Below are 23,736 nucleotides of genomic sequence, written 5' to 3' on the forward strand. Positions count from 1 at the left end.
GCACTCGCCGTTTGAAAATACATGTCGAACAGCCAAGGACAATGGCGTAGATGCCACTAAGTGTCACACTTCATGCAAATACCGATTCACTCAAAGGTACTTGTTCCTTGCAACCTAAAATTTCTGCAAAATTTAATAAACTTTAAAAGATATAATATCTCATTGACGGATGGAATTGTAGAATGACTTTATGTAGAAGAGGTCGATTTTATTCTGGGACATGCATTTCTGAGCTCCTGTGCGTTAAATGTCCTTGCCAAAGAAACGATACATTCGGACTTAGTGGCAACGTTACTAAATTTCTGAGAGGGAAAAGAGTAGGAAGTTGGTAAAAAGACTGTTCTTCGGAAACAATCCTGATCACTGAGAGCACCTGTTTCTATTGTTCTGCTCTCAAAAAATGGGGTTGTTTTAAAAGCAGAGCAATTGGGGACGCCTGGTTGTCTCTGTCAGTCAAGCGTCTGACTCTTGACTTCAGATCAGGTCATGACCTCCGGGTTTGTGAGACCGAGCCCCACATCGGGCTCTGCGCTGACAGTAGGGAGCCTGCTTACGATGCTCGCTCTCGCTCTCTCTCTCTCTCTCTCTCTCTCTGCCCCTACCCCACTCACACTCATGCTCGCTCTCTCTAAAAAAAAAAAAAAAAAAAAAAAAAAAAAAAAGGCGGAGCAATTAAGGCCAAAAACTGTAAAACAGAGATGTTCTCCTTGTGAGCAGTGATGAGAACCGTCACCAGTTGAGAAATGCTCACCAGCCACACGGGGTAAACTACACCTACTACCATTGAAACCTGTGAGCATCTGCCTAAAGAAAGAAAAACAAATCAAGGAACCAAAAAATACATCAATGAACAATAAAGAAAACCGCTGCATAATGTTTGTGTCCATCCCCGACAGCACCCCTTGAAGAGAGCCCGTGTGAGGCCAGGGAAGCGACAGCAACAGAGAACCCCACGCTGGTACCATAGCCACTGTGAGAGCAGAAAACATATACTGGTCTCTGCCCCGGGTTGCTGGCACAGAGCTCCCCAAACTCTTGTAACCTCCTAAGTGATAAGAGCGTGAGCATTAGGAGCAGCTTCTGTTCTAATGAGGTGACTCTCGGTGGGTTCCTGGAGGCGGGCTGGTTGCCAGAAAGACGGAGCCTCGATGAGAAGCTTGGAAGGTTCAGCTCCCTCCCCACGTACCTGTCTGGCCAGTCACCTGACCTGCCTCTCGCCTACAGGAGGGAGTGAGCAAATCAGAACCCAACCTGCAAAAACCTAGCTGCGATCCTAGCTCTCTAACGCTCACTTCCTCCCTAGATGTTGGTCTTTCTCTTGGGAAGTTCTGCCCTTCAGACACACGAGGGGATGCAGGACTAAGAGACAAATCAGGCACACAAATCTAGGCCAAACCAAACCTTGCATTTTCCAAGCCTTCCGCTGTTCCTCTTTGGCGATGATTTCCATGTCTTTGTCGTATATGTAGTCCTGACACAAAAAGCAGTAGATCCCTCCATACATGAGATCTATGGCTGCAAAGAGAATGGAGGGAAGAGATCAGATTTAATTACAAATGTACAGGTAATGCTTAAGGTCACAAATGAAACCCCTAAGTGTTTTAGACATTTCACTGTTTATACCATTTCCCTACTCTCGAATCATAGAACCCACCTGTTGCAAAATGATTGGTCCCTCCCATTCAGACCTCTATCCCAAGCATGTGGGGTGTATACTAAGCAGGTGTATTTTCCCCCGGAAGCTCCTATGAAGGGCTGAGGAACCCAAGAGAGGGGTCAACGTCCACATCTCACAAAGAACCTAACTCTAAAGTATCAGGACCTTCTGTCTTTTCTCTGAAAGAGTGGGGTTTTTTTATTTTTAAACACAGGGGAATTTTATTTATTTATCTTGTAATGTTTATTTATATTTGAGAGAGTGAGAGAGACAGAGTGCCTGTGGGGAGGGGCAGAGAGAAAAGGAGACAGAATGAGAAGCAGGCTCCAGGCTCTGAGCTGTCAGCACAGAGCCCAACATGGGGCCTGAACTCACAAACTGTGAGATCATGACCTGAGCTGAAGCCAGGCGCTCAACCAACTGAGCCACCCAGGCACCCCGAAAGAGTGGGATTTAAAACAAGGGAGAAATTTCATGGAGTACGATCAGCTCCTAAGGATTCTCGGCCACCTGACACATATATCTATATGTTTTACTATATCTAGAATTCCTACAGGATTACAAAAAGGAACACAACAGCTACCGGCCTACTCTCACTTCAAGGACAACTGTAAAATACGCTCTAACCAGAGAATCTTGACTTCCTGACCCACAGAGCTGACTGCTGCTCTCACGCATTTTCTCAACCACCTCATCTATAGAACCCGGCCCTTAGTTACTACATTAGAAAGTAAGATAAAGTCCTTTAAGCACCTGGAAGAAAGGTACTATCTCCACTCAACAGTTAAAAAGAATGTTTTTGGCTGAGATTCACCAAGATGTTTGAGAGGCAATGCAGCATGAAGGCTTTACAGATTTACAGAAACTGGTATTAATCCTAGTTCTGCCTTGTACCTTTATGGACCTCTGATAAATTACTCCACTTCTCTGAGCCTCAGTTTCCTCTTTGGTATAATGGTGATAGTAACAGCACTAACACCTCATAGGTTTGTGTGATAATTTTATAACGTCACAGTACACCTAGTATACGGTGTCTTATCTTCATAAATCACAGCTCTGATCACATTCCGTGCCTTAAGTTACTATGACACAGATCGGTAATACTCTGGTGGATCTCTGAAGTCCTCTGTAGCAGGTGTACGAAGGCTCAGTTTAAGAATCACAATCTACCCTCGCCCCTCCCCGCAAACTGACAAAATTCCTACAAATTCTTTGAAAGTGCCCATCAAAGCTTTGCGGACAGCTCGGTTCCTCCTCGGCACTTCGTATTCCTTGAATGGGAAAAGTTCCTGGTGTGGAGATACCAAAGCCAGAGACAGACTACAATGAGGTGGTACAGAAATTTTCAGGAAAGCAGAGACATTCGATACAAAATATGCCAGGGGTGCCTGGGTGGCTCAGTCAGTTGAGATTCCGCCTCTTGATTTCAGCTCAGGTCATGATCTCATACTTCGTGAGATCGACCCCATGTCAGGCTGTGCACGGACAGCATAGAGTCTGCTTGGGATTCTCTCCCCCTTTCTCTCCCCCACGTGCTCTCTCAGTCTCAAAATAAATAAATAAACATAAACAACCAAATAAAGTGCCAAGCATGCAACCAACAGCCCAACTACCAGCCTGGGGAAGGCATTTAAACATTTCAGCGTGTGTTCAACTCGTCCTAGACAAGGTCTTCTTCAAGGCACCTTTCCACACCCTTTCCACACCCTTCACTCACTGTGTAAAATGAATGAGGTCAGCTGGGGTGCCAAGACCACTCAGTGGGGGAAGAACAACCTTTTCAACAAATGGTGGTAGGATGACCAGAAATCCAAAAACAAAAGAATGAAGCTCAACCCTTACATCATATACAAAAATGAACTCCGAATGCATCAGCAACCTCAATAAAATGCTACAAGTATAAAACTAGTAGAAGAAAACATAGAGGCTAAGTCTTCATGACCTCAGATTTGGCAATGGACTCTTAGGTTTGACAACAAATTCACAAGCAACTAAAGAAAAAAATAGGTAAGTTGGACTTCATCAAAACTAGACCTTCTACACCAATGGACGTTATTAAGAAAGTGAAAAGACAACCCACAGAATAGGAGAAAATATCTGCAAATCACGTCTCTGCTAAGGATTTGCTATCCAGAAGATATATACATATATCTCCAAGGTGTGTGTGTGTATGTGTGTGTGTGTGTGTGTGTGTGTGTATTTCCAAAAAATATATATATACATACACACACACACACACACACACATATCTCAGAAAGTACAACAAAGAGACAAACAGCTCAACCCAATTAAAAACATGAACAAGTGACTTGAATAGACAGTTCTCCAAAGAAGATATACGAAGGACCAAGAAGCACATGAAAAAATATTTACCATCACTGGTCATTAGGAAAATGCAAATCAAAGCCACAATTAGACACCACTTCACACCCATCATGGTGGCCAGAGTTATTAAAAAAAGAAAGAAAAGAAGTGTCGGTGAGCATGTGCAGAAACAGCAACACTCAGGCACTGCCGGCAGGAACGTAAAATGGTGCAGCCACTGTGGGCAAGTTTGGTGGCTCCACAAAAAAGTCAACACGGAAATATCCTGTGACACCGCTAATTCGCTCTGGCGAATCCGCTCTAGGTATACATCTTAAAAAAATGTAAACGTATGTCCACATAGAAACTTACACATGGATGTTCATCACAGCCTTATCATAAGGGCCCAAAGGTGGAAACAACCCAAATATCCATTAATGGATACAAACATAAGCAAAATATGGAAGGTCCACACAATGGAGTGTTACTCAAACATACAACGCACGGGCTACTGACACATGCAACGGCGTGGATCAGCCCTGGAAACGTGCTAAGAGAGAGAAGCTGGACACAAAGGGTCATGTACCGTTTAATTCCTGTTATGAAATATTCAGAATGGGCAAATCCAGAGAGACAAAAAGCAGATTAGCGAGTGCCAGGCGTTGGAGGGAGGAAAGAATTAGTTCCTGGAGGTGGGGTATTCTTGTGAGATGACGACGAGGTTGGAGAGTAGAGGGAGGGGTGGTGGTTGCACAACTGGTGAGTGACGAAAAGCCGCTGGATTGTATGCTTTCAAATGCTTCATTGTACATCGTGTGAGTTTCACCTCAACATAAAATTTAAAAGCCCAAAGCAACACCTCCCATCAAGGTAGCTCCCCCGGAAAATTATTTCATAGTCAAGATGAGGGTACACTGGCTTCCTTGGGAATTCCCAAAGCCAACAGCTCACAGAAGCACCGTGCATGCACCATGCAAGGTCCTTTTCTGTTTGGTCGCAGGGTAACCTCGAGAATGGAGGAAAAACACCGGCGATTCATAAGCGAACTGATATCCCACACCCACCAACACATGCTCTAACTCTTGAAAGACACACGCACACACAGAGCAAAGCTAAAGGCATTACTTTTACACCTCTGTGGCTCATACAGACCAAATCTAAGTACCCTTGGACTCAGCACAAAACTAGACCTGCATGAAACTAGAAGGTACGAACACAAAGCAGCTCCGAGTCTGTCACCTGACTCCGCTGTACCCGCCCCACAGCTGGCTGGAATATTCCAACACCCAGTTTGGGACACCAACCCGGACAGGTGGAAGCATACCAGCAAAGCTGAGTGACTACCCCGAAAGAGGGGAAGTTCTCTTCCCTGAAGTGTGTATTTATCACACTGCATTAAGGCGACTTGATAGGGCAGGACCCCAGACTGCTGTCAGACCCTCCTCGTCCCATGCCACACTCGCCCGTCCCTCCACAAGACCTCCGACAATGGCCTTACTCTACCAATACTCTGTTTTTAAGTGCATCGTCCACAATATTCAGACAAGACTCAGTTTAGGCCTCCGTGCTACTCCAACGAAAACCCGGATGCCTGATGAGAACTTCAGGTCTCAACATCGTACTACCACATATCCCCTGGGAGGCAGAACGAGTGGGCCACCAGGAAGTCGAGGCCCCTCACTCCCCATACCACTGCTCAATCACTTTGCCCTTGAACATCCTGCGAAATACTCCGTATGAAAGGACGACCAGAGTATCGCCAGCCTAGAAGTTGCTCTGGAGATGACGGGCGGGAGCAGCAGTTGGGACGCACGGGGCGGAGGACGGGCAGGTGACCTCCTAAGTGGGGGAAACGGAGACCAAACCGCCAGGCAGGACCGGGGCTGCCCATCCCCGTTCTTCTCCTCCAGCACTTTGCCGCTTCGGCCTCGCTCTCCTGTGCCCGCCACCCTCCTGTCCACCTGGACACAGAAACTAATTCTAGCTTTTGGTGAAACACATACACGTGCAATCTCCAATACGTTCACGGGCTCAAACGCAGCACAGAACTGGATCTCTCTCCGATTTCAAGGTTTTGTGTCTGAAAGCAAGCCTTCTAAGACTTACTCATTCCAGCAGAAGTAGAGAACGAGTGTATCAATCAGGTTAAAAATGAACGCATTTCCGAAGTGATTTTTGTAGACGATCCTGCGTAACAATGTAACTCTTCAGATAGCTTTTTCAAGTGCAAATATACTTCCAATTCTCCATAACCCTCTAACCACATGGAATCACAGCCCGGGCATAACAGCAGAGCCGCCTAAACGGGGCTGGTCGGAGAACAGATACGGCAGCATACTCCTCATTCGTACCGGTAAAAGCAAAGATGTACAGTAAGTGAGTACTACAGAGTTTGATCACATCCACACGGTCCTGACCAGTGTCTTTTGCCTCTGGTTACTCAATGTAAGAAGAGATCACGAACTACCTTGTTCCTCTGTGGACAGAGCTCATGACAGCACTATTAGGTCCATTAGTTCTCCTTCCAAAAAGGCCAACGAGCTCAATGTCACAACCTGAACCCCTAGCTCCAGGCACCCTTTTCACTCAGGCTCACTCTAAGTTGTTACTTACAAATAAGTCCAGCAGAGAGGACTGAGTCCTTACGTTCCATTTCTACTACCTGAAAAGGCCTAAAAATACCTTTAACTGGCATTGCCGAGCCGCCGTGAAGTAATAATAGCTCTTTGGCCTGGACCTCGTGAAAGTGACTTTCTTAAGGCCAGCCGAAGAGCCTCCCCATCACTCAAGAGAAAACATCACACATACTAAAGGAGAGAGACACTTAACGAACACGGTCAGAAAAGAAAGCCAAGAGCAAAACGCCGCTTCGTGTAATTTCCAGACTGTGCGACAGCTTGAACCTGCAACTACACGAAACAATCGATCTTGATGCCACGGTGCCGTCAGCCTTTTCGTGACTCTGTATTATCGAGAACCATGAAAATCCATCATAGGAAGCAATAAAAATCACTCAACTCCACGCTGGCGTTAATAACTAACATTGCAGGGTTCCTGTTTGGCTCAGTCGGTTAAGAGTCTGACTCCTGATCTCAGCTCAGGTCACCATCTCACGGCTGGTGGGTTCGAGCCCCACACCGGGCTCTGTGCTGATGGCACAGATATTAACATCCACTTGAGAGCCCCAAGGCCAGCTGGGTGCATAAGCCTGTTGAGTTCATCTGTTCATCCACTCGCCCCTGGAGTTGCATGAGGACTTCAGACAGGGCCCCGGATGAGCTGGGAGCCACGACTCAGGGAACAGCAGGCCGGGTAGTGGCCGTCCCCACACCAGGGACGCTATTCAGAAGGCGCCTTACCCAGGTTGTGCCGCTTGGACTTCGCGTGCTCGTGAATATGTTTCTTTGTGAAACAGCCAAAGAAGACACAGTGCAGGCAGGAGTGGAGCCTGTTCAGGTGGACACCACAGACGTGACAGACACAAGACTTTGCCTGAAATTGAGAGAAGAGAGTTAAGAGCCAGCACACGGCACGACAGGCCTTCTTACCGAGAAAGCGGTCGAGCAAAGTGACCGATGTGGGGAAAGGAAATCACAGCATACCCTGTATGACCTGAGAGACCCTCCGTTAATCCTTTCAACTGCCCCAAAATGTACATTAGCTCATTCAGCTCAAAACTAGGTCCATGTAAAAAACCTTAGCCCAGGGGCACCTGGGTGGCTCATTCGGTTCAGCATCCAACTTCAGTTTGGGTCATGATCTCAAGAGGGGCAGGTTCGAGCCCCACGTCGGGCTCTGTGCTGACAGCTAAGAGCCTGGAGCCTGCTTCGGATTCTGTGTCTCCCTCTCTCTCTGCCTTTTCCCTGCTTGTGCTCTGTCTCTATCTCTCAAAAATAAACAAACGTTTTAAAAAAAAAAAAAAAAAAAGCTCATTTACCACGTAAAGCTTGAGGAGCCATCAAAGTCTTCGTGTTCTCCTCCTGAGTCCCGGCAGGGCACCCCAACCCTCTCAGCTCCTATCCCCACCCCAGCCCGGCGGCTCCAAGCCTAGTCACCCTTACCATGGATGTCACTGCGCGTTTGATATTCCAGGTCACAAGACCACAGCAAAGTTAGAAGCAATCAACCAACCAACACACAGGGACGTTGAGTCAAAGTGATACAGAAGAAGAAGAAAAAGAAACAGTTTGTTGCCAAGAACTAGACCACAGAAACCTAAAACTCTAATCTCAGCAATTGTGAGTAGGATTCTCACACACCCAACCACCCAAGAACGCCACTGCCTTCTCGCACAATATGACAACCACACCGTAGTCACTATAAACTCCCTGCAGATTATCAAATTCAATTTCCAACCTCCGAGATGGCAGCACGGAGTACAAGTCTCTTCTGTTCTGACAGGTGGGCAGGAAGCAGGGAGACGGAGGAAAGTGGAAAATGAACAAGGTCCGGGGAAGGGAAGGTTACAACAGAAAGGGCTGCCCACACAAGCAATCCGTACTACCCGCCACATGCACTCTAGACCCTGGTGCCGGGGGTTTCAGAGGACTTAACCTCATTCAGTCCTCACAACCCTCCCACCCCCCAACCCACCCCGGGTGGGGGAAAGGCTTTAGGCTCTTCCGACACCCGAAGAAAGTTATTGTATATGCTTGTGACCATGGGGGTGGGGGACACAGGGAGAACGTGGACTAGGACGCGCCTACCCCGGCAGCCCCCTCACCCTGGAGGCAGCCTACTCCTAAGCTTCACTCTGCACACACAAGAAGAAGGCAAGTGCCAAGCCCAGGGGTGACAGGCTGTGCCTTCACCTAGAACAGAGGGTGTGGAGGGAGGAGAGGGTCTGGGGACTAGGCTCAAACCACATTTACTATAAAACACGAACCACAGTTTTTACCTAGATGGAAGCTGCCTTATGGGCAGGGAGGGTGCACGGATGTAACTCCTTGAAGACAACAGAGCCTAGTGCCTGAAGCCCGAGGTCGGAAGACAAATTAGGTGAGCCAGAACCGTACGCACGCTGTGGCCGAATCGCAGACGTTTCTGCACGTCAGGTTCTCCGAATGCCCACCCAGCCGGGAGCTGGGGAGAGATCCAGATCCTGCCCAGGAACACGGGATGGAACAAGGCCCGAGGGGCATCCCGAGGACCACAGACCCACACCACTCTCAGGATGCCAAGGCTGATCCATCACCTTTCAGCTGCTGGTAGTTTCATCTCTGGGCCCAAATGTAAACCTGATCGTTAAGGGGTGCCTGGATGGCTCAACCAGCTAAGCGTCCAACTTTGGCTCAGGTCAAGATCTCGAAGTTCGCGAGTTCGAGCCCCGCATCAGGCTCTGTGCTAACAGCTGAGTCTGCAGCCTTCTGATTCTGTGTCTCCCTCTCTCTCTCCCCTTCTGCATTCACACTCAGTATCTCTCAAAAATAAACATTAAGAAATAAATAAACAAACCTGATCATTAAAACCGTATTTCTTCTTGGGGAAGCAATCACTCTCAATGGTCAGTACTTATGTTTGTTAATACGAAGAAGCTACCTCTGAGAACCCCATAAGGTTCGCCCCCAATGCACGACTTCCCAGTAACACCACCACGGACACGTGGGGCCTGGTAATTCTTTGCGTGTGTGCGGGAGGGTGTGGGGTGTTTCCTGGGCACCACGGGATGGCCAGCGGCATCTCTGGCCTCTGCCCACGAGATCACAGGTGGCACCCTCCTGCCGGTTGAGAGCCACCAGCCTAAAGCAAGGCCACAGGACGCTGCGGTCTGTGTGGAAGACTTTTCTGAAGTGCCGTAGTAATACGGTTAGCAGTTGTATCATCTATTTATTCTTCCAGTGACAAATCGAAGAGATTAATTCACTGTAACTGCTTTCAGGAATACAGAGGACGTTTTTAAATTACATATACGATTATATTTGATGTAAACAAATGATATAGGTATCAAGGAAAATTCCCCAGTAGTTATAAATACTATAAGACAACAGATTCCTGGAGATTCTTAGTTACCACCACAAGCTAGAATCTGTCTGCCATTCGCTACAATTACAGATAGAAAGAAAAGGAAAGATTAAGAGGTATCCTTTATTTTTACCACTCAGGATATTTTAAAGGCATTATCATGATTTTAAAAAATTCCTCTAAGAACTTGAAACAGTAAATCCAATTCTATAGAACAAGAAAATTCAACAGTAGCATTGCCCTGAAAACATAAGCTTATCTGAATAATTACATAACTATCACACATTAATTTTCCCTTGAAACACACAAAAAGGTTGTTTTGGGTTAACGTTTATTATCGAGACAGAGCATGAGGATGGGAGGGGCAGACAGAGGAGGAGACACAGAATCCGAAGCAAGCTCCAGGCTCCGAGCTGTCAGCACAGAGCCCGACGTGGGGCTCGAACTCACATACCGCGAGATCATGAGCTGAGCCAAAGTCAGACACTCAACCGACTGAGCCACCCAGGCGCCCCTACACACAAACAGTTTTTAAAACAGATAAAAATTAAACTCTGAATTTTAAATGTAAAAATATGCCACCTGTTCTTTTGCAGAATTTCATGAAAGAAAAATCTACCTAAAGAAAAAGATCTTGGGGCGCCTGGGTGGCTCAGTCGGTTGAGCGTCTGACTTCGGCTCAGGTCATGATCTCGCAGTATGTGAGTTCGAGCCTCGCGTCAGGCTCTATGCTGACTGCTCAGAGCCTGGAGCCTGTTTCAGATTCTGTGTCTCCCTCTCTCTCTGACCCTCCCCCGTTCATGCTCTGTCTCTCTCTGTCTCAAAAATAAATAAACGTTAAAAAAAAAAAAGAAAAAGAAAAAGAAAAAGATCTTAGCTGCACAAAAAGAAACCAGCAATTACAAAGAAGCAGATCAGCTCCAACTAAAAACACAGAAGGGGCGCCTGGGTGGCTCAGTCGGTTAAACTTCTGACTTCAGCTCAGGTCACTATCTCATGGCTTGTGGGTTCAAGCCCCGTTTGGGTTTAGTGCTGACAGCTCAGAACCTGGAGCCTGCTTCAGATTCTCTCTCTCTCTCTCTCTCTCTCTCTCTCTCTCTTTCTCTCTGCCCCTCCCTGCTTGTGGTCTCTCTCAAAAACAAAACAAAACAAAACTAACCCCACAAGTAAATAAACAGTTAAGCACACAGAAATTGATCATGTCCTGATACTATCAGGTCAGGGAAAGAAAGCCTAAAATACAAATAAATACACACACATATTCAATATTCAGCTAAATCTCTTCATTTAAATAAAGTTCATGCTCAATACTTTTTTTTTTTTTTAAGTTTTATTTATTTTGAGAGAGAAAGTGCATGAATGGGGGAGGGGCAGAGAGAGGGAGGGAGGGAGGGAGCGGGAGAGAGAGAGAGGGAGAGAGAGAGAGGGAGAGAATCCCAAGCAGGCTCTGTGCTGTCAGCACCAACTAAGCCACCCAGGTTCCCTGCCCCCACCCCCACCCCCGCCACTCAATACTCCTTTTAAGGCAGCAAATCAGATTTTATTACATGGTGCGCCCCTGACATGTTCACCACTGATGTATGTCACAAATCTATTATCCATAAACACGAGTGACTTTGCCACACACCCTGGCCATGAACAATTCTTGAACTGGCGTTTGAACATAAATGGACACCTTTTATAAGCCACTGACTCTAACACCAAGGGGGTCAAGTGAGAAAGAATGGGAGCCAGCTTGAGGAATTCCCACTAGGCAATTCTGGTACACTTTCAACATAAAAATGAATACGAATGGATTACAGTGCACCTGGGTAGCTCCAACAACGGACTCTTGATCTAGGTTCAGTTCATGATCTCAGTTTGTGAGATCGAGCCCTACACAGGGGTCTGTGTGAACAGGGTGGAGCCTGCTTGAGATTCTCTCCCTCCCTCTCTCTCAAAATAAATACTTGAAGAAAAAAAAATGGATTATACACTGAATAAGAAAGAATCCCCAAGTCCATTCTGATATTACTACACACACACACACAGTCTTAACAGACTTGTTCACAGAACTCCCAACTAATCAACGTAGTAGGAAGGACAAAAATACAAATGCAGAATCTTCACTTTATACTCATCATGGTAATAATGGGTTCAGGCAAGAATCAGCCATGGATGCTAAAACCACAGGGTAGAAAAATACTGGCTCACTCACAATAGTTAGAAAGAAGAAGAAAGAGCCCAATGTCCATTAAAGGATGAATGCATACACAAAATATTACATATACACAACGGAGTATTATTTGGCCATAAAAAAGAATGAAGTTCTGATACCTGCTACAACATGGATGAACCTTGAAAACATAATGCGAAGTGAGAGAAGCCAGACACAAAAGGTCACATATTGTGTGATTCCATTAATATAGAATGCTCAAAAGAGGTAAATCCAAAAAGACAGAACAGACATTAGAGGCGGCCAGGGGCTGGGGAGAGAGAGAGATTGGGGCGCAGATGAAAGTGATTTGAAAGTTGGTAGAGATAGGATGGTGACTGTACAACATTATGAATACATTGAATTGTTCATTTTATTTATTTTCAAATTTTCAATTTTATTTTACTCATTTACTTATTTTTTATTTTAAAGAGAGAGAGAGAGAGAGCGCACGTGCGTGCACAAGCAGGGGAGAGAGGATCCCAAGCAGGCGCCATGCTCAGCGTGGAGCCCAATGCAGGGCTCAATCCCGTGACCTGAGCTGAAATCAGGAAATCAGACACTCAACTGAATGAGTCACCCAGGCGCCCCATGAATACTTCATTCTAAAGTGGTTATTTTTTAAGTTATGTGAATTTCAATTCAATTTAAAAAAGATACACTGTATACACTGTATGTTAGCCAACTTGACAAATTATATTTTTTATTTTTTTATTAAAAAAATATTTTTTAATGTTTATCTTTATTTTTGAGACAGAGAGACACAGAGCATGAGCAGGGGAGAGGCAGAGAGAGAGGGAGACACTGAATCAGAAGCAGGCTCCAGGCTCTGAGCTGTCAGCACAGAGCCCGATGCCGGGCTCGAACTCGTCAACTGTGAGATCATGACCTGAGCCAAAGTTGGACGCTCAACCGATTGAGCCACCCAGGCGCCCTGACAAATTATGTTTTAAAAAATACACTAAATGACTTACATATCCGTGTGTGCATGCCCGAGTACACATGTGGATGTGTGAACATATGTCTGTATATAAGTGTACTGGGGCACTAGATATTTAATTTCAAAGTATCACCCCAGAGATCACTTCTGTTAATTGAAAAGGCAAAAGAGAACTCTGGCCAACAAACACCACCTCATTCAAACCCTAACGTTCCCCAAAACAAACAACTGCTGAATCTAGACAGATGTGTATGATACTCATTTTAGTATTGTTGCTATTTCTGTAGGTTTCATATTTTTTAAAATAAATCAAAGGAAAACAACTATTAAATAATACATACCTTAAGACTCAATTAACTCCATTCCTAAGTTTAGGTATAAGAGAAATGGGAACTTACACATGACAGAAATACATGTATCAAGGACACGAAAAGACACATAAAAGAATATCGTAATGGTAATACCCCAAATGTGGAAATAATAAAATATTCATCTGTAGCAAGAAGAATAAGCCGTGGTAGAGCCACTGAGTGGGTACCAGAGCAACGAAAAGGAATTCATGGTACATCCAGCAAGGGTACATCCTCACCACATGGTACATCCTCACATGGTACATTCATGGTACATCCTCACAACAGAGCACGGAGGCGGCTGGCCACAGAAAATTACATACTGCCTGCTACCGTCAAACAAAGTCCTAACGCCAGCAGAGGTGATTTCGTGGTCACGCGTGGGTGGATAGTAGATTCTCCTGAGGGAGGAAGGTTGGGACCAGGAAGGGGATCAAAGGGGACACCTGGAGCGTTGGGTGTCAACTCTCCTCTGTGCGGCCAGGACACGAACATGTTCACTTCACAGAAATTCACCAAGGAGTATGCTTCTTCAAGAGGAGAAATAAAAAGGGGCCCCGGGTGGCTTAGTCGGTTGAGCATCCAACTTCGGCTCAGGTCATGATCTTATGGCTTATGAGTTTGAGCCCCGCACCGGGCTCTGTGCTGATGTTTCAGAGCCCGGAGACTGCTTCGGATTCTGTGTGTGTCTCTCTCTCTCAAGAATAAATAAAAAACATTAATATAATAAAAAAATTAAAATTAACAGGAATAAAAACCCATAATACAAAATAATAAACAGAGAGATAATATATATGGTTAAGCTGAGAAACACAAACCAGATACTATGAAATCTACAAGGAGAACCACATCAGGTGAGTGAACACTGGGGAAGTCAGAAAGGTCTGTATACAAGAGCAGAAAGCTCAATTCCATGGAATTCTATAGAACAAGTGTTTCTTACAAGGGGTGTGAACTCAGTTCATATGGAGTCAAGAGAATTAACTCAAAATGGGAAGCCCTGCCATCACTAAGAACAAGAAGGAAAAGCGTTTCCACATGGACCTAATTGCTTCCTCTGAGTGACCATTGTTCATGTGTGTAAAACCCAGGACACTCAACTGCAGGGCACCTACCAGTGAAGGCCTTTTACTGAGTTGATGGATTCAACAATTAAGAGACCAGTTCTCAGGGCACCTGGGTGGCTCAGTCAGTTGAGCATCCAACTTTGGCTCAGGTCATGATCTCACAGTTTATGAGTTCAAGCCCCACGTCTGGCTCTGCTCTGGCAGTGCAGAGCCTGGCTGGGATGCTCTCTTTCTCTATCAAAATAAATAAAGTAAAAATGTGGACACGTATCTACCTCATACAGCTATTACGAGGGTTAAAAGATTCAATGCTTTTCATGGACTGAGAACACTGCCCATAGGGTTTGTAAGGCTGACAGCGGCTCCCTAAAAGGTGTGTCCCTGTCTTAATCTCCGGAACCTGTGAATGTTACCTTAGTTCAAAAAAGTATTTTGCATATGTAATTAAGGGTCTTGAGATGAGAGGATACCTGATGATCTGGGATGGCCCTAACTGCCATCCTGAGTGTACGTGAAGGAGACACACAAAGACCCCATACACAGGAAAGAAGGCAAGTTGAAAGAGGAGGTCAGAAACTGGAGGGGATGGGGCCGGGTCGGCCACAGGCCAGGAGTGGTTCCCCTGTCCCCAGAGCCCCCTGGAGGGGCGTGGTCCTGCCAACACCAGATTCTGGGATCCTGGCCTCCAGAACTTGTTCTAAACCAGTTTGTGGTCACTTGCTAAAGCAGCTGCAGGAAATAATACAGGGTTGACGTTAGCTATTATTATTCTAACTCCCGCAAAGGCTAGACACCCCTGCACCACACACCGGCCATCTGAGTGGGCCAGGGAGAGGCACAGGGACATCTGCTTTCTGGAACAGTTGGCTGCCGCAGACGGCAGGTTTCCTCGATCAGCTGATCTTACAGCTTCCTGCCAGGGAGGCACTGCACACAGTCCTGGATCTGCAGAGCCAGAGGGATTCCGGAGGCTGGTGGGGGATCCAGGAAACTCAACCTGGAATCTACTGCTCATGGAGTCCTCGAAAAGATTTTTGTATGAAATCCCTTTCTCCTAGGAGTTACTTCAAGTAGATTCAGGAGCCCACAAGTAATCCTGAAATGCAACGGGGATTTTTATCGATAGGAGAAGCAGATAGGATCAATGATTTAACAGTTTTGTTTGCAGCTATAGGGATGGGGCTAGAGAGGACTGTGCTAGGCAAAATAACATAGGATTTCACTCAAGTGTGGAATTTAAGGAACAAAACAAACGAACAAAGGAAAAAAAAAAAGAGAAAACAAACCAAGAAAGACTCCAAACTATAGATAACTAATGGTCCCCAGAGGGAAGGTGGCTGGGGGTGTGTTAAATGGGTGCTGGGGGTGGGGTGGGGCAAGGTGGCTCAGTAGGTTAAGCATCCGATTTCTGGCTCAGGTCATGATCTCACTGTTCTTGAGTTGGGCCCAAGTCAGGCTCTGTGCTGACAGCTGGGAGCCTGGAGCCTGCTTCGGTTTCTATGTCTCCCTCTTTCTCTGCCCCTTCCCTGCTCACACTTTGCCTCTCCCTGTCTCAAAAATAAACATTAAAAATTTTTAATTAAAAAAATAGGTGCCAGGGGTTAAGGAGGGCACTTAGGATGAGCACTGGGCGATGTACAGGTGTTGAATCACTGTATTTTACACCTGAAACGAATATTACAGTGTATGTTAATTAACTGTAATTTAAATAAAAACTCAAAGGGGCGCCTGGATGGCTCGGTCGGTTGAGCATCAAACTTCAGCTCAGCTCTGATCTCACCATTCATGCTGACAGCTCAGAGCCTGGAGCCTGCTTCGGATTCTGAGTCTCCCTCTCTCTCTGACCCTCCCCTGCTCACTCTCTGTCTCTCACTCTCACTCAAAAATAAACATTACAAAAAAATAAAAACTTAAAAAAAAAAAAAGCAGTTCTGAGTTTACATAGTACAAGAAATGCACTGAAAGTCCATTCATTTGGCCCCAATATTAACAGCATTTCTTTGGATACCTTAATCTCTATTATCTCCTTTCTCACACCCTCCTCACTACCCCAAGAAGGATTGGAGGGGGCAGAAGGTGCATGGCCCTTTAAGTCAAATACAGGTGGACTCACCCATAGGATGACTCAGATGTGCAGTGAATTTTGAGTCCAGCTTAAAGAAAACTACAAACAGGAGACAGCACCTTAAGAACTAATGCACACTTCACATATTACCCGTGACCGGAACTATTACTGGTCTATTAAAATCTGACAATTGTAAAGAAGGTATGTTTAATTGTTACGCATTCTCTTCAATGACTTTTTCAAGGGCTCAATATACTGTTTTACCATCACAGACTCTGATCTAAGCAAAGGGACAGGAAGACGCAACATTTTCTACATGAACTGAGGCACTAAAAGGCAAAGACGTAACTGAAATTAAACAATCTCCTCAAATTTCCCAGTCTCAGAAAGCAAGACTTGGGCCTTTGAATCTCAATAAAATAGATTTAGTCCAACTCCTTCAAGGTACAAATGTGGCAGCGACATCACTGTGATAGAAGAAAACACATACTGTATTCTGGTCTTCCTTCAAAGTTCCAAGCACAGAGCTCCTAAACCCCTTGGAATGTTTAAGTGATGAGATTGAAAAGGGTGTCTTTTGTTATTGAAACAAGTCCCTTTCAACCAGTAAGTTATCTTAATGAGGGGATAAAGCTCAGGGAGAGCCTCAGGGTGGGGTCTGGATGTTAGGGAACCAACAGTGTGATCAGAGGGCTGGAACTTTCAGTCCTATCCCAACCTCCACCAACAGGCCAATGATTTGATCAATCATGTCTGTGTAATGATTTGATCAACGCCTGCTTGATCGATCATACCTTAACTGATCGTTATGAATGAAGCCTTCATAAAAATGCTAACAGAAAGGGTTCAGAGGGCATGTGTGTTGACTGATGCACCCACGCACTGGGAGGGTGAAGCACCCTCCCCTGAGACCCTCCGGGGATCCAGGACCCTCGTGTGCCCAGGACCCTCCCGGACCCCATCCTAAGCACCTCTTCATCTGCACCCTTTGGACTATCTTCTAAAATAATCTAGTAAACATGAGTAAATGTTTCCCTGAGTTTTGTGAGCCATTTTAACAAATTACTGAACTCGAAGAAGGGGGTCCTAATCAGTTGCAAACAGGTGACAACGTGGGCTGGATATCAGGTCTGTGTTTTGCTGAGATTAGAGTATACTTGGGAACACTGGAAAACATTCCAGAACAAATTAAGGGGGAATATGAACTCCGCACTCAAACTAATCTAATTTGAAGGTTCAGACTTGATGTTCACTCTCAGTGCCCTTGGATAGATTAGGAGACTTACCTGCCAAGCCTACCTAAAAAAAAAAAATGTATCATGAGTTAAAAAAAAAAAAAAAGTGTATCACGAGTAACAAAACCAAAATGAATTTATATATGAAAAAATGCTTTACAAAATATAAAATACTATGTAAATATAAAGTACTATCATCATAATGAGAAATCAGTGAACTTTTAAGGCACAATTAGGCAGTCAGAGGGTGTCAGGATGGAGTGTGGTTATGACAAAAGAATCTGATTAGATTACAAATAAATGTATGGTATAAGTCCAATGTAACTGGTGTGGGGCAAGTTGCCTAAATAACTTGGAAATGAGTGGAGAGTGTGAAACTATAGCCCAAAGGAGCCATACCTAACCCTAACGATGCTTCTCAAAGGTGGTGGGGGGGGGGGCAGATTAACAATTCTGAAACCACTATTAAAGGGGAAAAATTTCCCTCTACCGTTTAAGATTCTTCCAGCTGGTCTAAGATTTAAATCGACACGAGACATATTAACAGAAGAAAAAAAAATTCACTTAGGTGCACACGGAGACCCGATACTGAAATTAAGACCCAAAGAAATGAAAAAAGACTGGTAGTTTTTATACTTTTTAGACAAAGAAACAATAAATCTGAGAGGAATTGACAGGACAAAAACTTATGTTCAGGAACTTCAATTAAGAAGGAATTCCACACAGAATCTGGGCTGGGGTAGTAAATTGGTAAAAAGTAACAAAGGTTGTTCGGCCTTTTTGGTTCTAAATTCCCCACCTCTGACCATAAAGATGTCTCTTTAGCTCCTGGTACAAAGAGGGTACCTTTCGACATGGAAGATTTATTTCCTGCTTTCTGGAGACAAAGGAGGATCAGAATGTTCTTGCATAGGTGGTTTTTAAGGAACTTTTAATTAAAAATAAACAATATGCCAAAGTGTCACATTTGGGGGTGGCCTACCCTTGCCCCCTATACATGTACACTGAAATTAAACAGATAAGTACACGCACGGATGGTTGGTAACTTCCTATGTTGGACAGAGAAGTTACAGATAAGTGAGAGGAGAAGACTAGAATGACCCATGTGGTACAGGATTAGAGTTGGGAGACATCACTGCAAACTCAGGTATAGTTTAATAGGAGTGGAGGTGAATAACCACAGACTTGTGTGTACGTGAATTAGTGTATGCCAGCCAATTCAGAGCTGTTTCTTAGCTCTGTCCCCCGAGGGCTGAGAAGCCACAACATTGGTACCAACAAGCACAGCCACTGCCCAAACCATATATTCTAATTCTATTCTCCAATAAAAGGAACTAGGACTCCTTGGAGAAATGGCAGATTCTAAGACCGGGGCGCAAAATATACAACATAAGCCTAGAAAGTCTGACGGTACCAGAAAGGTTGTCCTCAAAAACCACCACCAACCGACCAAAAATTGGTGAGGGTATGGCAAAGTGACACAGAAGACAACCGGAAGAACTCTCACTGGCTAAAGCTGGAACAGCCTGAGCAACAAAACAGAGCACTGGATTATAACCCATAGTATAAAACATCCCTGAGTCCATACTGATACACGTGGTGGAATAAATACTAAAGGAACGAGAAAGTACAAATACTTCCTATATAAAATTTCCAAATAATTTCTATAGATATTCTGGCCTCAAGGAGGCATCCACTCCTCAAGTGGACATGTGCAGAGTGACTCTTTTCCAAAGAGGACAGTAGGGAGGGCTGTCTCCTTCTCCTCCTCTGAAAGGAGGGAAGGAGCCACTTCACAGAAGAGCAGCCTGACAGCCCTGTGGTCAAGTTCACCGCCAACAGTGTTAAGTCATGTTGACCGCATCACCTCTGACAGAACCTGGTCTTCCCCAAACCTGTAACCACAACCAAGAACCATGAGAAAAACATCAGACAAGCCCCAATCGAGGGGCATCCTAGAAGATACCTGAGCAATATGCCCCCAAAACTGCAAAGGTCATCAAACACAAGGACCGTCTGAGCAGACGTCACAAGCCAGAGGAGCCTAAGGAGACATGACAACTAAATGTACTGTGGGATCCTGGGTGGGATTCTGAGAAAGAAAAAGGAGATCAGGGAAAAATTAATGAGATCTGAATAAAGTATGATTTCTAGTTAGTAACAACCTATCAAGCTTGGTCATTAGTCGTGACAAATTGTACCCTGGCAACTAAGATGTTAACAATCAGGGACATGGGAGGGGGGAATCTGAATAAAATAGGCGGATTACATCACAGATGATATATATCAATGTTGGTATCCTGATTGTTAATATTTTATTATAGTTTGCAAGATATTACCTTTGGGGGCAACTAGGTAAAGGGTACAGGGACCTCTCTGTATTATTTTTCACAACGGCATGGCAATCTACAAGCATCTCAAAAGGAAAATTTTTTTCTGCTTTGGATCTTTTACTTGCAATGACTTGTCCCCTGCTTCGTAGGAATTGTATAGTGTTTTGTTGTTAAGGATTTGAAAGATCCACGGCATCGATAAATAAAGCAAAAGTGAATTCCTCAAAGCAATAAAATTTGAAAAGAAAAAACTTTACTTAAAAAAAAAACATATCCAACAAATGAACTGAACTTAAAAAGTTCAAAAACAAAGGGCTTAGTGGCTTTCTCACCATCACGTTTAAGTGCCTAGCTGAGTCAGTGAGGACTAATCTGTTTCACTGGTGGGGCCAGCGCCCGGTTTATGACCTCCCAGTGTGTCCTGTCACCCCATGTAGTCTGTCTAAGCCAGTAACAGCAGAACTGTTATTCCCCAATGATGATTTCTATTAAAAAGTTCAAGTACTAGAGATTCACTCGGATCTCAGACTCAGGACTAAAGCAGCACTGATGAAGAGAGGACCAGTGTTGAGTCCTACAGCACATCTTTTCCTAAAACACAGGGCAAAAGTACCACTCAAGATAAGTAAGACCATTTCCTACCTCCTGAGCCACACTTCTACAACGCTGACTGTAAGAGCTACTCTCATTGTAAGCAAGTGTCCACAGGCTAACAATCTATATTGTTGCTTTGTAAAGATTCAAAATGAAAGGGCACTCCACTTTTACTCTAAAAACTACTACCCTCAACTTTTGCTGCACATTGTTTTTGTATGTTTCCTTTTAGCTACCTCCCTCCCCACTTTTTTCCATAAACAAAAGTGCACTTTTAATTTTTTAAAAAAATTTTAATGTTTATTTATTTTTGAGAGACAGAGCGTGAGCAGGGGAGGAGCAGAAAAAGAGGGAGACACAGAATCCAAAGCAGGCTCCAGGCTCCAAGCTGTCAGCACAGAGTGCAACGCAGGGTTCAAACTCACAAATCACTGAGATCATGACCTGGGCCTAAGTCAGCGGCATATCTGCCTGAGCCACCCAGGTGCCCCAAAATGCACTTTTTTACCCGCATCTCAGGTTTGATGTCAAGTAGACAAATCACATTTCAGTATCTCAGCAAACAAAAACATAAAAATGTCTTGCCTAAGATTATTCCTTCTTTAAACTGATTACCAGGTTTAAGTTTTACAAATTCTTAGTAAATTCTCCAAATTGAAAGCCTGAAAAAATGGGGAAAATACACAATGCTATTTCCACTCAATGGAGTATTAACTGCATGGCTCAATAGATTTATGGGTAACAAGTGAAAAACGGAACCAAGATACACAGCATGTATATTTACATAAATAAAAACGTGTAGCTTTGCTTTATATGTACACACGTGTTTATAATTTTTAAAAAATTTGAAAGACCCAGGCATCAAACATACTGTCTGGAGCCAGAAATGACTCACCTTACATATTCAATAAGCCCGGAAGGTGTTTTATTTTTACACATTAAGAACATGTTCACATGGTCACTTCTGTTTTTTTAAAATACACAGATTCATGAATTTTAACCTTCCTCAGTAAAACTTACCAACAATTAAGCATCTAGAATTATTTACGCATTCTCTTATATATGTTCAGGCTCTAACTACCCTATGTGTAGGAATTATCATTAGGCATCCACAAATACTCTAAAATTTAAAGCAGATACTTACTATCTTACTATGTGATACCTACTATTTAACGGGTTTTGACAATTCTGATTTTAATTCCTCAAGATAGAAACCCAGGGCTCCGAGTTGACTCTGGACTGAAGAGAAAATGAGAGGTCTAACAATTAGGGAATCATTCCACTTTCTTCCAGAGGGTACCTATTCCACATCTAAATGGTGGTGTGAAAGACCACAAATGTAGAAACAGAACAAATGACAGGTGTTTTCATTTGCTAGGTAAGTTTCCTTCTCTCCAGCCTCTTTCTCAAAATATTTCCCTAAGAATTTCTACCCCAAAGAGCTGGTTGCTCTAGGCCCCAAATTTTGTGCCTCGGAAGCCTTCCAAAGCAGTTTCCTGTCCAGATTACTGACCAAATTAAACCAGAATCCATAATAATCCAAAATACTCACAGTATGTTTGACACCTCTTCTTCCCTTGTGGCAAAGTATATTTGATAAGAGAATTTACTACAGCTATAAAGAGGGCTGTGTTTTGAGGACAAGCGGCTGGAAAATTTTAGTCACAGAAGTCGTTCAAAAAAGAGAGGGGTCATTATTTAAAAAATATTACCTGTTCTCCCAAGGGTCCATGTATTCAAAATAAAACGTAGACTATGTTAAGTCATAATAACCAGCAGCACTGTAAATTCTTGATGTTTTTATTGCCAGTTTCTTTTTCACACACAAAAACCCTAACGGTAAGACATGTGCTATATTTAACACATGCCAGAAATGCAGAGGCCACTGTGGTAGCACTGAGTCCTGAATGGTGGGAACAGTTTTACATTCCGTAGTAGGTAAGTCTTACTGCAAACCAAGCCGAAATTGGATAGAAAGTTATCAAATCTGATCATGTTCTTCTCACTCTGTGCCTATCAAAAGAAGAATCAAAGTTGGATACAAAAACCATTAACGCTTCTACTTAAAGTTCTCTCTTTTCATCCAGGGCTGCGTTTCTATGGTTACGCTGCAGCTGCGACTTCAACCTCAAAAGGCACTTTATTTACAAATATTATAACTTAAATTGAAATATTTTAGTAGGAAACTTCATATTGTTAAAACCAAAAATATACTAAGCCTACAGATCTGCTGAGAATCCCACACAGACAGACAAATGTGTATTGTTCATTGCTAATAATGGTCTGGGTTAAAGGATTTGTCAAACCAACTCTTCCTTGGCTGGGCCACTAGAGAGTGCTAGAAATGCAGTTATATAGGACCCAAAAGATACAAAATACCGCCCCCCCCCCCCAAGTCTGGAGCATAAAAGATGAAGGACATTAAGATTCCTCGCTGGTATACTACCAAAAAGTATTGCCAACACTGACAGATCTGAAGTTTGAGAGTATTTATCACCACCTCTTACCTGTCTGTAGCTCGAGTTCTTACTAGTGAACAACAAACAAAGATGTGCTTCAACAGCTTTCAAACTAAGCAGCTGACATTAAAGGTTAATCCAAAACACAGTGCGCGCGCGCACACACACACACACACACACACACACACACAGTGATTCCTTCCTTTAGGAAATGAGACAAAGTTAATGATGTGTTAAACTGGACTGTTAAACAAAAATTTTTTGTTAAAATATTACAGGGGTGGGGCGAGAGAGAAGAAAAAAGCAAAAAGCAGGGGATTCCTTACTTAATCCAATATGGAGAAGAATCTTACAGAGATCATATAAACCCCAACCAATGAACTAATATGCAGCGGTAACAATACAATCACCTGAAGACCGATGGTTTCAACCAGGCTATTTTTTTAAAAGCATATAATTCCATTAGCAAGAATCTCACTCTGATCCTAATAGAAATCATTTCCGATTTTAGTTCATTCTAAGAGGTAATGCTTCCCAACACCGTTACTGTTAAAAAGAAATAAAACCGGTGCTTAAC

General features: G+C 44.0%; 1 protein-coding gene across 1 annotated transcript in view; it reads right to left on the minus strand.

Moving 5' to 3' along the window:
- The window catches only part of USP22 (ubiquitin specific peptidase 22), a 44,971-nt gene that overhangs the window by 19,664 nt on the left and 1,571 nt on the right, over nt 1-23,736 (minus strand). Inside the window, exons 2-3 of the mRNA XM_042914440.1 lie at nt 7,321-7,453; nt 1,402-1,515 (exon numbers count right to left, since the gene is read on the minus strand). Coding sequence (XP_042770374.1) covers nt 1,402-1,515; nt 7,321-7,453 — 247 coding nt within the window. The remainder of the gene's footprint in view (nt 1-1,401; nt 1,516-7,320; nt 7,454-23,736) is intronic.

This window comes from Panthera leo, chromosome E1 (assembly GCF_018350215.1).
Source record: "Panthera leo isolate Ple1 chromosome E1, P.leo_Ple1_pat1.1, whole genome shotgun sequence".
Taxonomy (NCBI): Eukaryota; Metazoa; Chordata; class Mammalia; order Carnivora; family Felidae; genus Panthera; species Panthera leo.